This window comes from Gavia stellata, chromosome 5, assembly GCF_030936135.1.
Source record: "Gavia stellata isolate bGavSte3 chromosome 5, bGavSte3.hap2, whole genome shotgun sequence".
NCBI lineage: Eukaryota > Metazoa > Chordata > Aves > Gaviiformes > Gaviidae > Gavia > Gavia stellata.
In genome coordinates this window covers 29,276,332-29,288,671 of record NC_082598.1, presented here as the reverse complement: position 1 = coordinate 29,288,671, position 12,340 = coordinate 29,276,332, and the positions used below count along the sequence as shown (strand labels likewise).

General features: G+C 37.2%; 1 protein-coding gene across 3 annotated transcripts in view; it reads left to right on the top strand.

The window, feature by feature from the left end:
- Positions 1-12,340, top strand: part of CORIN (corin, serine peptidase) — a 165,716-nt gene that overhangs the window by 132,159 nt on the left and 21,217 nt on the right. For all 3 annotated transcript variants that reach the window (XM_059818118.1, XM_059818119.1, XM_059818117.1), the window contains 4 exons: positions 1,014-1,121; positions 5,386-5,499; positions 7,972-8,082; positions 9,757-9,886. In XM_059818118.1, the coding sequence (XP_059674101.1) occupies positions 1,014-1,121; positions 5,386-5,499; positions 7,972-8,082; positions 9,757-9,886 (463 nt within the window). The remainder of the gene's footprint in view (positions 1-1,013; positions 1,122-5,385; positions 5,500-7,971; positions 8,083-9,756; positions 9,887-12,340) is intronic.

Below are 12,340 nucleotides of genomic sequence, written 5' to 3'. Positions count from 1 at the left end.
TTTGAAATCTTATATAAATATTTCTGAAAAAAACACATGTAACAAAAGAAATCAAGCTTCTGAGAGCATTTAAGATGTTTATGATGACAAAATATAGGTGATTTTCCAACTTAAGCTAGAATTGACAGAGTTACTACAATGTGCTGAATGGCTTAACTTCTCTTCCACTCAGTGCTAAATCCAAGAATACTGCTGGCCAAGACAGTATGCATTGTAAACTTAGTTATTTTCATAATGAGTTATTTTTAAATGTTGGCAGTATAGTTCACATACCTTTTATCATTAGAATGTTATTGTCTAAGGCTCCCGAGTTCATTGATGATATTTTTGGTACAACTGTTTATTGGATCCTAAAATTTACCCAAGGAACTTCATGGTGTTAAATATCCGAAAGATTTTGCAGGAAGGAAAAAAAAAGGCAACATGTGATGGAGGTTGTAGGTTAAAGTCAGTGACATATACAGTGTGAAAAAATGGGTGTGTTTTTCAAAACCATCTAAATAAAGCTTTCCTAAAATGGTACTCTCTAAGATGAGGCAGAAGCAGTGTAAAGGTTAATTAGTAGACATTTATAGGTGGTTTTATTAATTCAAATAGCCACACAATTGCCAAAATATGTTGGGGTTTTTTATCCCAGGGATCTCTTTATTACAGTCATTGCAACACATCAGATGATGTATTTCTGCTTCACACACCACCACAATAGTGAGAAAAGTAGATAGAAAATCCATGCCTGCAATCCAAACATTGTATGTCAGTTATTTGGCAAAGCTTTGAAATTTGACAGAGGGCAGCATGTGAGGGAGAGCTCTGGAAAATACTGCCCCACCCCGTTCACAAGTGCAATGGTTGAGAGTCTTGCCTGCTACCTAGTTCCAGTTTAGTATCGCACAAGCTTTCTATTCCTGTCATGTACCCTTCCGAAACAGTCACAGTGATAAATAAGTACCCATGTGATGATTAAGCTTGCAGCTTATGGAGTCTTGTTTCTCCCTGTTCCTTGTCATTGACAGAATGCTCACCCAGTCACTTCAAGTGCCGTTCTGGGAGGTGTGTCCTGGCATCCAGAAGATGTGATGGTCAAGCTGACTGTGAGGATGATAGTGATGAGGACAGCTGTGGTAAATAAATTCGATGAGTTGGATCTTTTGAATGGAGAGTAGTTGAAGCATTAGAAAATGAATTTTGTTTTTCCTTCAGTTATTTGAACCATAGCATGACAGTTCAGAGGATAAGCCCCCTTTTCTGTAAGAAAAATATGTTTGAAAGTGGGGTTTTTTTAGGCTAGTGGCAGTAAAAATACTTTAGCAAGTATCCTTCTTGATTAATGTCAACACAATTTATTAAATTTGATCATTTAGATTCTGCTAACCATATTCCAGGATGTTTGAGTATTCCTTTAGTAATCAAGATAAAAACCGCTGCGGATCTAATGCTTTTAATATTGCTGGAGGTTCTACTGAGCTAAAACATGACTTCCTGGCAGTTTAAATCCTCAATTCATAAATAGAGTTTTAAATTTATACATGGTAATATTCTCATTATGATGTATTGATAAAAGATCTGTTTTGTTGAAGTGGATTCTGTACTGCAAGGGTCAGGAATTACATGTTTTTTCAGATTGGTCAACCTCAAGCTGTAGGTACAAGGATAAAGTGGTAACCACAAAGTTTATTCTGTAGTGTATTTCTGAGTTTACTTACGGTACAGGTGCTCTTGAATGTTAACTTAAGGGGATGTATTGAGCGTGAGAATAACCAACAAATCTCTTGGTCACTATTCATCCTTGTATGTGCTGGCAGGAGAATTTCGTGAAGGAAAGGGGAGTTTACATTATTTCTTTATGTGACTAAGTTGTAGCCTTCATCGAGTTCTGCATGCTGGCCTGGCATCTCTAGGGGCAAAGAGAGTAATTATAAATCACTAAGGATTTAGAGAAGAGGTGTGAATATGAGTAAAGGTTTGGAAAACATTCCAGTGGAGTAGGGCTAAGGTTCACAACCTGGGTTTTTTCACAGAGAGCAGGTTAAGATGGAAGCACAGTTTATATGAGCAACAAAACTGTGGCAATAAAAGACTTTCTACTCAGCTGCGTAAAAATAAAATAAGATCCAACACCTGAACACTGAAGCTAGGCTAAAATTTAAGCTTCTCAGCTCTAAAAAATGCTTGTTTTTTAAGAGCAGGTTTTTTTAATGATTGGAGTAACCAAGGGGTTATTTATTGCTTGAGTGCAATGTATTCTCAATCTCCGGGAGTTTTCAAATCACCCTTGTATTCTCTCTCCTCTTTCTGCCCCGTTCCCCTCTCCCTGCAAAAAGAAAACAAAAGAAAAAAAGGATATGCTCACTGAAACAGGTTGTAGTAATACGTCACTCTCTTGTTTGAATTATAAAGGAAAGGCAGAGCTGATAATCACAGTGACTCTTTTAAAGTTTGTCATCTCTTTACCTTTGAATCAATTGTCTCAATTGTCCTCCCTGCCAAATATTCTTTGTTGCTACCTGCTCTTTACTCCTTAGAACACTAATTGCTATGCGTCTTTTAGGATAATTTTATTCTGCCAGACATTAACATATGAAATATTGCTCTAATATATAACATTAATTTCTCAAGTGGATCTCTCTCTGTCTCTGTAGTCTAGACAGAATGTCACTAGCAATCAGCAGAATTCTTATCAGTTTCTATAAATATGGAAGACTGTATCTGCTAGGAAGTTACTGCTGTCAGAGTGACATTACATTGACCAGGGGTAATGCTGTTACTGAAAAACAGAAAGTCCTTGTAGAGCTCCAGAAGTAACTGTCTCTCACTCATTCATATTCCATGTGTGCAGGACAAAATCAAAAGTTGATGATCTTTCCATGTGTAAATGGTTAGCTCACATTTTATTAGATTTATGTTTTGAAATTGGTTTTATACCATTAAATAACAGTCAGCATTTAAATTAAAAACCTTGTATTTGAAGTGCCTTAAATGACAGGCATGGAACAACTTCACAGTGCGGGGAGGAGGAGGCTGGAAAAGACTAGCTACAGCTTTTGGCTGCTCAAGCTACTCTGGCCAAAAATGTAAGGTAGAATAGTCCAAAGGGACTAAGGTATATTCTGCCCACGCAGAGTAGAGCTGTATTCAGCACCCTCTGTCTCCTCCTGTTAGGAATCCCTGTCATACTTTCACATGATCTTTGTGAGAGAAAATCTCACCCATGCAATTGCAGTGAAATCCTAAGACTTTAGTGCCATTTAGACTAGGATTTGGGGAGAAAATTTGACCCAGATTTCTGAGTGTGAGACTTCTGAGTGCATTTCAGTAAAGTGTGAGGAAGGTAATTTCTGAACATTATTATTATGAGAGACAACAAGACAGTGTGTTATATTAAGTATGCTTGATTGTAATTGATCATATTAATTTACTGGCTGCTGAACAACACCTCTAGCAGAGAGCAGAAGAGAGTCCCAGAAGAGTGCTAAAGAAATTGAAGACATAACACTCAAAACCAGTATTGTCATTCACTATTTTCTGCAATCTGAGTTCTGACTGTAGTATTTTAGTTGAGAGAAAAATGTGGTGGTCTTAATGTTAATGACTTTTGATAATAATTGCATCGGATATATACACGTGAATAACAAAAGGTGACTTGCTTCATATTTTGAAGAAGAATGAAGGTAAGACCATATGTGAATCCCTATCTCTTGCCAGAAAAACATATGTTTGAGATGGGGGTAATGTAAATATGGACAAGTTTTCCTACCTCCATTTCATTGTCATTAAGTTAAAAATATATGTCCCAAAAACATTTAGAGAAGAAATATAACTACACCAAATGATAGATGGCTTCTACCAACAAAACAGTGTATTTGAACTTGAATTCAGTAAGTAGTGAATTTTTCCTAGGGAATTGTCTCTGTATTTGTCTATATTGTACTCAAAGATAAATTTTCGAGAGCCATGGAACACTTCACAGTGTAACACTATAATGTGTGATGAAGGGGAAAAGCAAACATGTATTTAATTAATTGTAAACACACTGCTAAAAATGGCAAGGTTCATAAATTATATATTTTTAAGCTTTTTTATTTTATTTTCATATCAAGTTCCTAACATGACTGGCATTCTTTGTTCTTTATTAGAGTTTCAATTAATTTTTCATTAATAGTTATCACAAATATTGTCAAGAAGGAGACCTGGAAAATGGTGATACTCAAAGTTCTTTGATCACGTGGAATTAGTTTCACAGGTTCAAGGCTATTTATTCCTCGGTGCTCTAACATTTATTTACATGGCTTTTTCAATCTAAACGAAATCAAGCACTCCACACATCCAATTACAGTTAAAACTTGAGTAGATTTTTCCAGTAATCGTATGAGCTAGTAGTGATTCTCTTGTTCATGTTTGTAAAATACTCACTTCTGAAATAACACTTCTTGGAAACAACGTGGCTGCTTAGTAACTTAGTGCTGATATGCTGCTGTAGGTCCAGCTCCAGGCAAACAGAGGTCCTACTTCAAATGCAGTTTGTGAGCTTATACCTCAACTGTTTGTGTGTGGGGACATCAGGGCTGTCACCTGAATTTGAGCTTGGATTAAAATGAAAACTAGTATTATCATCTATAGAACAGGCAAAACAAAGCAGTCAAACCATCTGTTTTAGTCAGGAGAACACAATGTTTTTATAGCTTCCTATAAAACCAGAATGTCAGATGTGCAGGATGTTAGTATGTCAAAGTATTTAAACTGGTATCACAGTGAAGCACTTTATTAGTTGATGCAAATAAATAGTGACATAAACCAAGAGAAGACACTTTTCTAAAATATACCTTGGGCCATTCTTAATTTCCTCTAGCTGACTAACAGGAATTTTACTGTCAAAGCACTTTGACACGGTTTTATAAGTATTCCTCTTGAAATCAGAGAGGCTGGTTAGCGGGACGTTGAAGAGACAATAATGCAGTGTGTTCCCTGCATAATAATGAACTCTCTTGAAGATTGATACAGGCATTGGATCTTTCTCATATTTTCAGACTGGTTTGGTCTCAGATTATGGAACCAGGAAAACTGTTTGTGGTCAATACTTACAGCATGTCTCTAACTTTCATTTTGATTTGCATTAGATTCTATATCAGCACTGCCGGAAAAAATTACATATTTCACACTATTATTTAAAAAGCACTGAAGTATTATGAAGTGGTATATATTTTATACCCATTTATCAAGTGTGCACTGTGATGATCTTACTTCCATTTCTTCGTTAGTAACTATTCTTGGTGCCTTTTAAAATCTATATTGCAAGTGAAAATATTTTGAGTGTTTCAGGATTATTAAGAAAACAGTTGATTTGATATTGCATGCAAGCATTTCAAAACTGTGCTTATCTGTCTCCAGGTTGTAGAGAAAGGGGTCTTTGGGAGTGTCCTTTGAAGAAGCTGTGCATCAAACACACTATGATCTGTGATGGTTTCCCAGACTGCCCTGACATGATGGATGAAAAGAACTGCTGTAAGGGCTTATGCAGTTTGTTAGTCCTCTAAAGGGCTGATCACATTTTTGGGATTTTGGGGTGCAAAATAAATGAAAGTAAAAAGGTATTCTACAGACAGAAAGGTTTAGTCATTCCCTCAGTTTCCTTTTCAGTTTTGCTATGTCACCAATTTATCTTTTTCCTCATCTTGTGTCCTCTGTTGTTCGCATCCTTGGATCCTTGCTGTCTCCTTGGTCACTCTGGTCCTCTCTCTTTTTTTCTCTCTCTCCCTCCTCCTTCTTGTGTCTTCGTGCTTCTTTTCTTTATTCTTTGTAGCTTCTTGACTCCACTTCCCAACTTTTCTCAACTTCATTCCATATAGATATAGCTGTTCACTGCATTTTTTTTTCTTGATTTCCAGTTGATTTTCCTTCTGATCTGTTCTTCAGTACATTTCATATGTGTCCCTGTTTGGTTTGATTTCTCTTCTGCTTGACATTTCTTAGATTCTGTCTCCCCACTTGGCTCCACAGGCTTCTTCTACAATCCAAACTGTGATAAGTATCAGAGATACAAAACTTAGTATAGTACACTGATGGTAGGGGCATACTGTCCATGCACACAGTCTAAGTTGGCTCAGAGTGCTGACAGTGTACAGTAAACCCCCTGGTTCCCTGCGGGAGTGGCCCTGTGGTCTGTTTCCACTACGCAGCTGACTAGTGGGATGGGAAGAGGTGGAAGACCTGTGAACGGCAGCTGCTTTGCAGGCTCCTACCCTGCATGTGAAGCTGGGAGTGGGTGCCATGAAATGTTAACTTCACTTTCATGAATATATTAGTGGTACTCTGAGTTCTCTTCTTCTGAGAAAACCTGGTGTGTGGGCACATCCCTAAGACAAGGAACTAGAAAAGGCAGACTGGGTGACACTCAGCCTGCACAAGAAAGAAGAGATGCTTGGTAAACTTGGCTGAAAGCTGAAATTTTAGTTCTCCGGGTGATACTGGTATTTCAGCATTTTTGCTGGGACTGTAGCGTATAATTTTACAATTTAAAAAAAGTTGCTCCCGAGTCTCTGGAGTTCTGTTGGCAGGGACAGGATGGTGGGCACATTTTATGTCCTGTGTGGAGCATATGAATATATTTGCCAAAATGATTGGCAGCCTGCATATATCACTAGATCTAACTTTGTTTATTTTTGGGAAGAGGCAGCTCACAGAACATTTCTATATCTGCTTTTCATTGCAAAGATTATACCATTTGACTTCCAAGCGGTCTGTGTGCTGTAATCTAAAAACAGGAAGGTGGTACTAAAGTGATATGCTCATTATCACACATTGAGATCATGGCAGAGAAAAGATTCTTCAAGGGCTTAGCTTAAACTAGTCTATAATTAACAGACTATATTTCCTCTCTGCTTTTGTGTCGGGGCTTGAATATTCCAAAATAGCAGCACGTTTCCCCAGCTGAGGGCTTCCAGCTTTTGAAATATGCTCTTTCCGGAAGGCAGAGTTAAAGAGTTTTTTGTAGTTTTGCACACTTTATCCCAGAGCCAGAAAGATCACTTATGTCAGAGTAGGCAGCACTGCCTGCTCTATCCTTATGGTTTTCGCTGTGGAGTACAGTTTTTTCACTAGTGTTGCAAATAGATGCTTAGTTTGTATGGCAGTATTGATACTGTACAACAGCCAGACATAGGCACAATTGAATGCAGCTTCCTTCCACGCATTCTCTCCCTCTCTGCCCTCCCCCAGCTCTCAAAATTCCCAAATGATAGGGTTTATAGAAGCTGGAAGAGAAGTGTGTTAGTGAGGAGGGTACTGTAATGCTACAGACCTGCCTTTTGGGAGGGGGTTTGTTATGGTTGGAGGAAAGCTAAAAGTCACTTGCAAATGGAAGCTCTTGAGGTTCCTGCACTGGACAGAGATTCAGGAAATCCCTATCTAATGCTGCCAGCTGGCAACCAGCTGTGAACTGGAGCATGTCTATCTGTACATCAGTTCCCCATCTCTAAAGTGGAGATAAAAATAATTCCATGATTTTAAATAGCAAAGGAGGATCCAAAAGTGAATATAGAATTGCTGTGGATGAAAGGAAATACCTATGCGTTACAGTAAAATAATTTTTTCAAAGAACATGAAGAAATAAACAGATTTGGAGCAGTCTCCTAAAAAGCATGGAATACAGCATTTTCACTTAAAGCTTATGCGAGGCTTAGACAGGTTTCATATGGCAAGACCACAAATGGTACCAAGTAATCACAGATCTTGCCATTTCCAGACACCCTTCCTTTCCTTTGAGTTGCAATGCCCTCTGCCACTGCACGACAGCAACCACCTTCTGCCTCCGTGATGTCCGTCCTGAATTTTGTTGCAAATCAGTCTCACTTACTTTCTTGCTCCATAGATCTGATCTGTGCCTACCTTCACCCTCCTCCTCATTTTTCATGTGTCAATGTGAACTTCTCATTGATCATTTCTTCCTCAGATTGAAAGATGTTTTTGTCCTTGCAGCATTTTGTGAAGAGAGTGAACTTGAATGTGCCAACCATGAATGTGTGCCACGTGCGCTCTGGTGCGATGGGCAAGCAGACTGCAGTGACAGCTCAGATGAATGGGACTGTGGTAAGTTTCCGCCATGGTGCACTCTGCCTGGAAGTGATGTTTGTAATGGTGGTAATCACTGGTGATTTGATTTAGAATACAGTTGCAGTGATGGAGAGATGCTCCCTTTATTACCAAAGGGAGACTGGGTTGAGGTTGGTAAACCATGCAACAAAGTGGGAAAAAGAGAAAGGAAAAGCTCAGTGTGAAGTGTCACAGTGCAAAGATATAAGAAAAGTGACATGGCAAGGAGGTTCTAAAATGTGTAGATGGTGTGTAAAATCTGTAAAGTGTTGTGGATGGAAGAGAGAGTAGGAAGTCATTCATATGTAGAATTCATTTGGGCAAAACTTCTAAGCCCTGATTCTATACTTGTGAAAATCAGTGTGAAATTCCCACTGACTGCAATCGTGCAGGTTCAGAGCTTATGAGAAGAAGATAGTCCTACTACGTCCCCTTTGCACTGGCTGAAGACCTGCAGAATGATGTAACCTGCTATTGCTAGCTATATTCAGATTAGGCCTCATGCTTTTATGTGTTGTTAAAGTAAAACTCTCCAAGTATTATTCTTTAAATAAAAATGAAGGTGGATTTCAAAAAAGTTGCACTGAAAAGAAGCAGGTTGGAAAGTGGTAGTATGTCCTCTGAGATTTCACTGAGTTGACGTGTATTTCTGTACACGACAGTAGTTTTTATTACTAAGTTTTGAGATGCTTTTTATGTAATTTTAAATACAGAAGAAAGGTGTACTGTGGCTTACAGAAGCAAATATTTTGTATTCACATCGAAGTAGATTGTGTAAATATTTTAAAACATTTAACATTATATAAACATTAATAAACAACAGCATTTAATAAAACCTATGCAACAGAGAAGAACTGTGCTAGAAATGCATATTTGAAAAGGAGTGATCTAGGATTAATACATACCTTTCTCAGGGGGAGAGAAGCAAAAGCACCTTCAGGATATAGGAAAAATGCGTAATGACTGGCTGTGTTAAGATTGGTACTATCAAAACAAAAGTCAGAGGAAGAGTTTAACTAAAACCAGTATGTATTTGTGGAAGAAATCCACACAACCCAACATCTTTTAAGGGATCCTAGAAAGGGACGGATGTAAATTTCCATTTGGGGCAATTTTGAGAAGCTTTTTGTGTGTGATAAAAGCAGTTCACACACTTCTATACATGGATTAAGAGGGAAGCAATGGTCGTCTTTGTTATGATGACATTTCTTGTAAACAGTAGTTATTTTTTCTTTCTCTAATTAGACCCAAATATTGTTATGACAGGAACAGTGCATATTACCAAGAGTCAAATGACGGTATCACTCTTATGTCAAGCAGCATTCATCCCACAAATTACTTTAGTGATTTCAGTTGGACTATTTTGGGGTAAAACATCGTTTTAACAAGTTTAAGGCTATCAGGAACCCATGTGAAACTGTGCTGGTGAGTCAAGAGTATTGTGGTTTATTCTAATCCTCAAGATGACTTTGCTGTTTAGTGTCTCATGCTGTTCAATGTTAGCAAGGTTCTGATAGCCATGGTTGCCTTGGTTTTAAATTACATAGCTATTGAGCGTATAAAAGCCAGCATCTTGGAAAACTCTTTTGAATGTAGTTGCATGTTTTCAGTATGCCATTTATAAAACTAACTGTGAAATAGTAGTGAAGTTGTCCTTCTTTTTCTTTGCAGTTACCCTGTCTGAAAACATGAATTCCTTGATGTTCCTGACCATTCACAGGTCAGCTGCTGATAACCATGTTTGTGCTGATGAGTGGCAAGAAAATTTAAGCCAACTGGCCTGCAATCAGATGGGTTTAGGGTAAGGTCAGTAGTTTGTAGCATCGATGAATTTCTTAGGACAATTGGAGTGCTGGAGTTAGATGTGAATGATGATTTATTGCTGCAGTGTTAGACCTAATGTGGAAATGGTTCATAGAGAAAAGAGGTAATAAAATTTTGTGAACTGTGGCAGGAACAAAAGCTCACTAAGATCTAGGCACTTTCATCACTTTATAAACATTACATGATTGTTATTAAAAGAGTGTGTTGAAAAGATAATGATGTCTTGCCAAGCCTCAATATTTGGACTTGCAGTTATTGCTGAGGCTCAGAATTGTTTGGCAATGTGATACTTTGTGTCTTCCTAAGGAATTAAAGCAGACTTGTCTTAGGACACACAGGAAAATTTCTCTGCATTCATTTACATTCTGCAATAAGTACTGTGAACCAGGCAAGCAGATATATTTAACTTGAGTATCTCTGAGCAATGAATTGTTAAAAATAGAGCTTTCTGTGTGGAACTCAGAAAAAAAAATAGCCTCTATGCCTCTTTCTTACTGCACGCACACTAAAGTAATAGCTACTTTATGGACTAGTTGATGCAAAATGTAACTGTTGGATAAAAACCAAGTTCATCTGCTCTGATAGCCAAACCTGTCTTCTACTAGGAGAAGACAAGCCTGATGATATAGAAGGATATCTTCTGTCAGTGTCTGATCCCCAGACTGGATTAAGAAGTCTTTTCTGTCTGTGTTTTACCACTACATATACTGACATGCAATCTTGTTCTTTGTACCTTTCTCAAAAAACACAGGAGGATAAAGACCCTGGGTTATGGTGTCTGCTCTTAAGCTACTTTGTATTGCCTTGCACTGCATGGATGCTTGACATCAGTTCTAACAGATGCCCTGAATCCAAGACCACCAGTACTGAATAGACTGCCTGCCATTCTCACACACAACAATTCTGTACTTCTCTAGCTAGTTTGGTATATCTAAGTAATATTGACATTATCTTTATGCTTTAACTTTATGTAACATCCTAATAAGCTTAAACTCCTTTGATACCTTCAAAAATAGTTATTGCTTTTACAACTACTTTGTTGTCTAAGAACAAACCTATGGTCTTAAAATTAAGAATGTTTTTCTTCTTAATATTTCAGTCTCATAGTCCTAGTATAAAATGATGCTTGCTGCTAGGAAAATGAAAAAGCTATTAAATTATCACAAGAAAGACCTCTGATCCTTCCTTTTTTCAGAGGTGTGCCTAGGCTGAAATTAGCATGAGTAGAAGCTTATACCTTCCTCCTTCTTCACTGAGGCTTGCTAACAGATGTTATCAATCCTATCACTTTTAAGAAATGCATGAGGCACAAATAATTCTTAAATCTCACAAATCCATTTTCTAACAGGGGAAGATATACTACAAATCAATTTTTCTACAAATTCTTTTTTGTAGTGACAGGTGATTGTGTGTTTGTAGTGTTTGTCTTTCTTTTCTTACTAAATCTTCTATTAAATGTTCTATTAAATCTTTAGAGGATTTAGCAAAATAGTGACTTCTTCAGGTTACATTTATTTTTTTAAGAACAGCAGCAAATAACTATCAGATAAAATTTACTGGAAATAACATTACAAGCTGTGGTAGATGTGGAAGACTGTTTTAATAATTCTGAGTAACCATAAAACAATGTTAAAATACATAGACTTTAATCAGTGTATTGGAGTTATATTAGATTAAATCTGATAGATTATGTATCTTTTTTCATGTACATATGCAGTTTAAAATATAATTATTTGGATAAGGTTTTTTTTAAGAAATTTCAACCTAATAATTCCTTGCAAATTGTGACAACTGCTTCAAATTGTCATTAAGTATATGGTCACTTACCTCATATAACACTTTTTAGCTCCATGATTGGATAGTTTTCTTTCTTTAAGTAAAAAGAAAAATGTTATTAGTGATTTAGCATCTCTAACAACCTTGGAGCTATCTGAATGTGCTCCTGGGCAACTGGCTGTAGGTGGCCCTGCTTGACCAGGAGGGGTTGGACTAGATGACCTCCAGAGGTCCCTTCCAACCTCAACCATTCTGTGATTCTGTGATTGACTAAAAGAAATAGAAAGATACATGAATACTGCCAACGAAAGAAACATTCTTATTCTCATGATTGATCATAAATAATTTTTTCAAACTACTTTATGTTGCAGCTTGTACAAATGGCATTATAACCTCCCCCCCTTTTTTTTTTTCCTAGAGGCTTCCAAATTAAATTGAATTAGTTTAACACTAAATAGATATTAAATCTCTCAGTCATGAAAATTCCTTCTGGAATCCGCAAGTTGAAGTGTTTTTTTCTGGCTAATATGTTATTACCAGCAGAACTATGCGAACATTTCTTAGTGAATAATGATTCTGTTAAGGACAATATGTTGAACAAAAATAACGGTTAATTTTGTTCAAATTCAGTGAATAGTTTCAGCAGGGGGAAAAA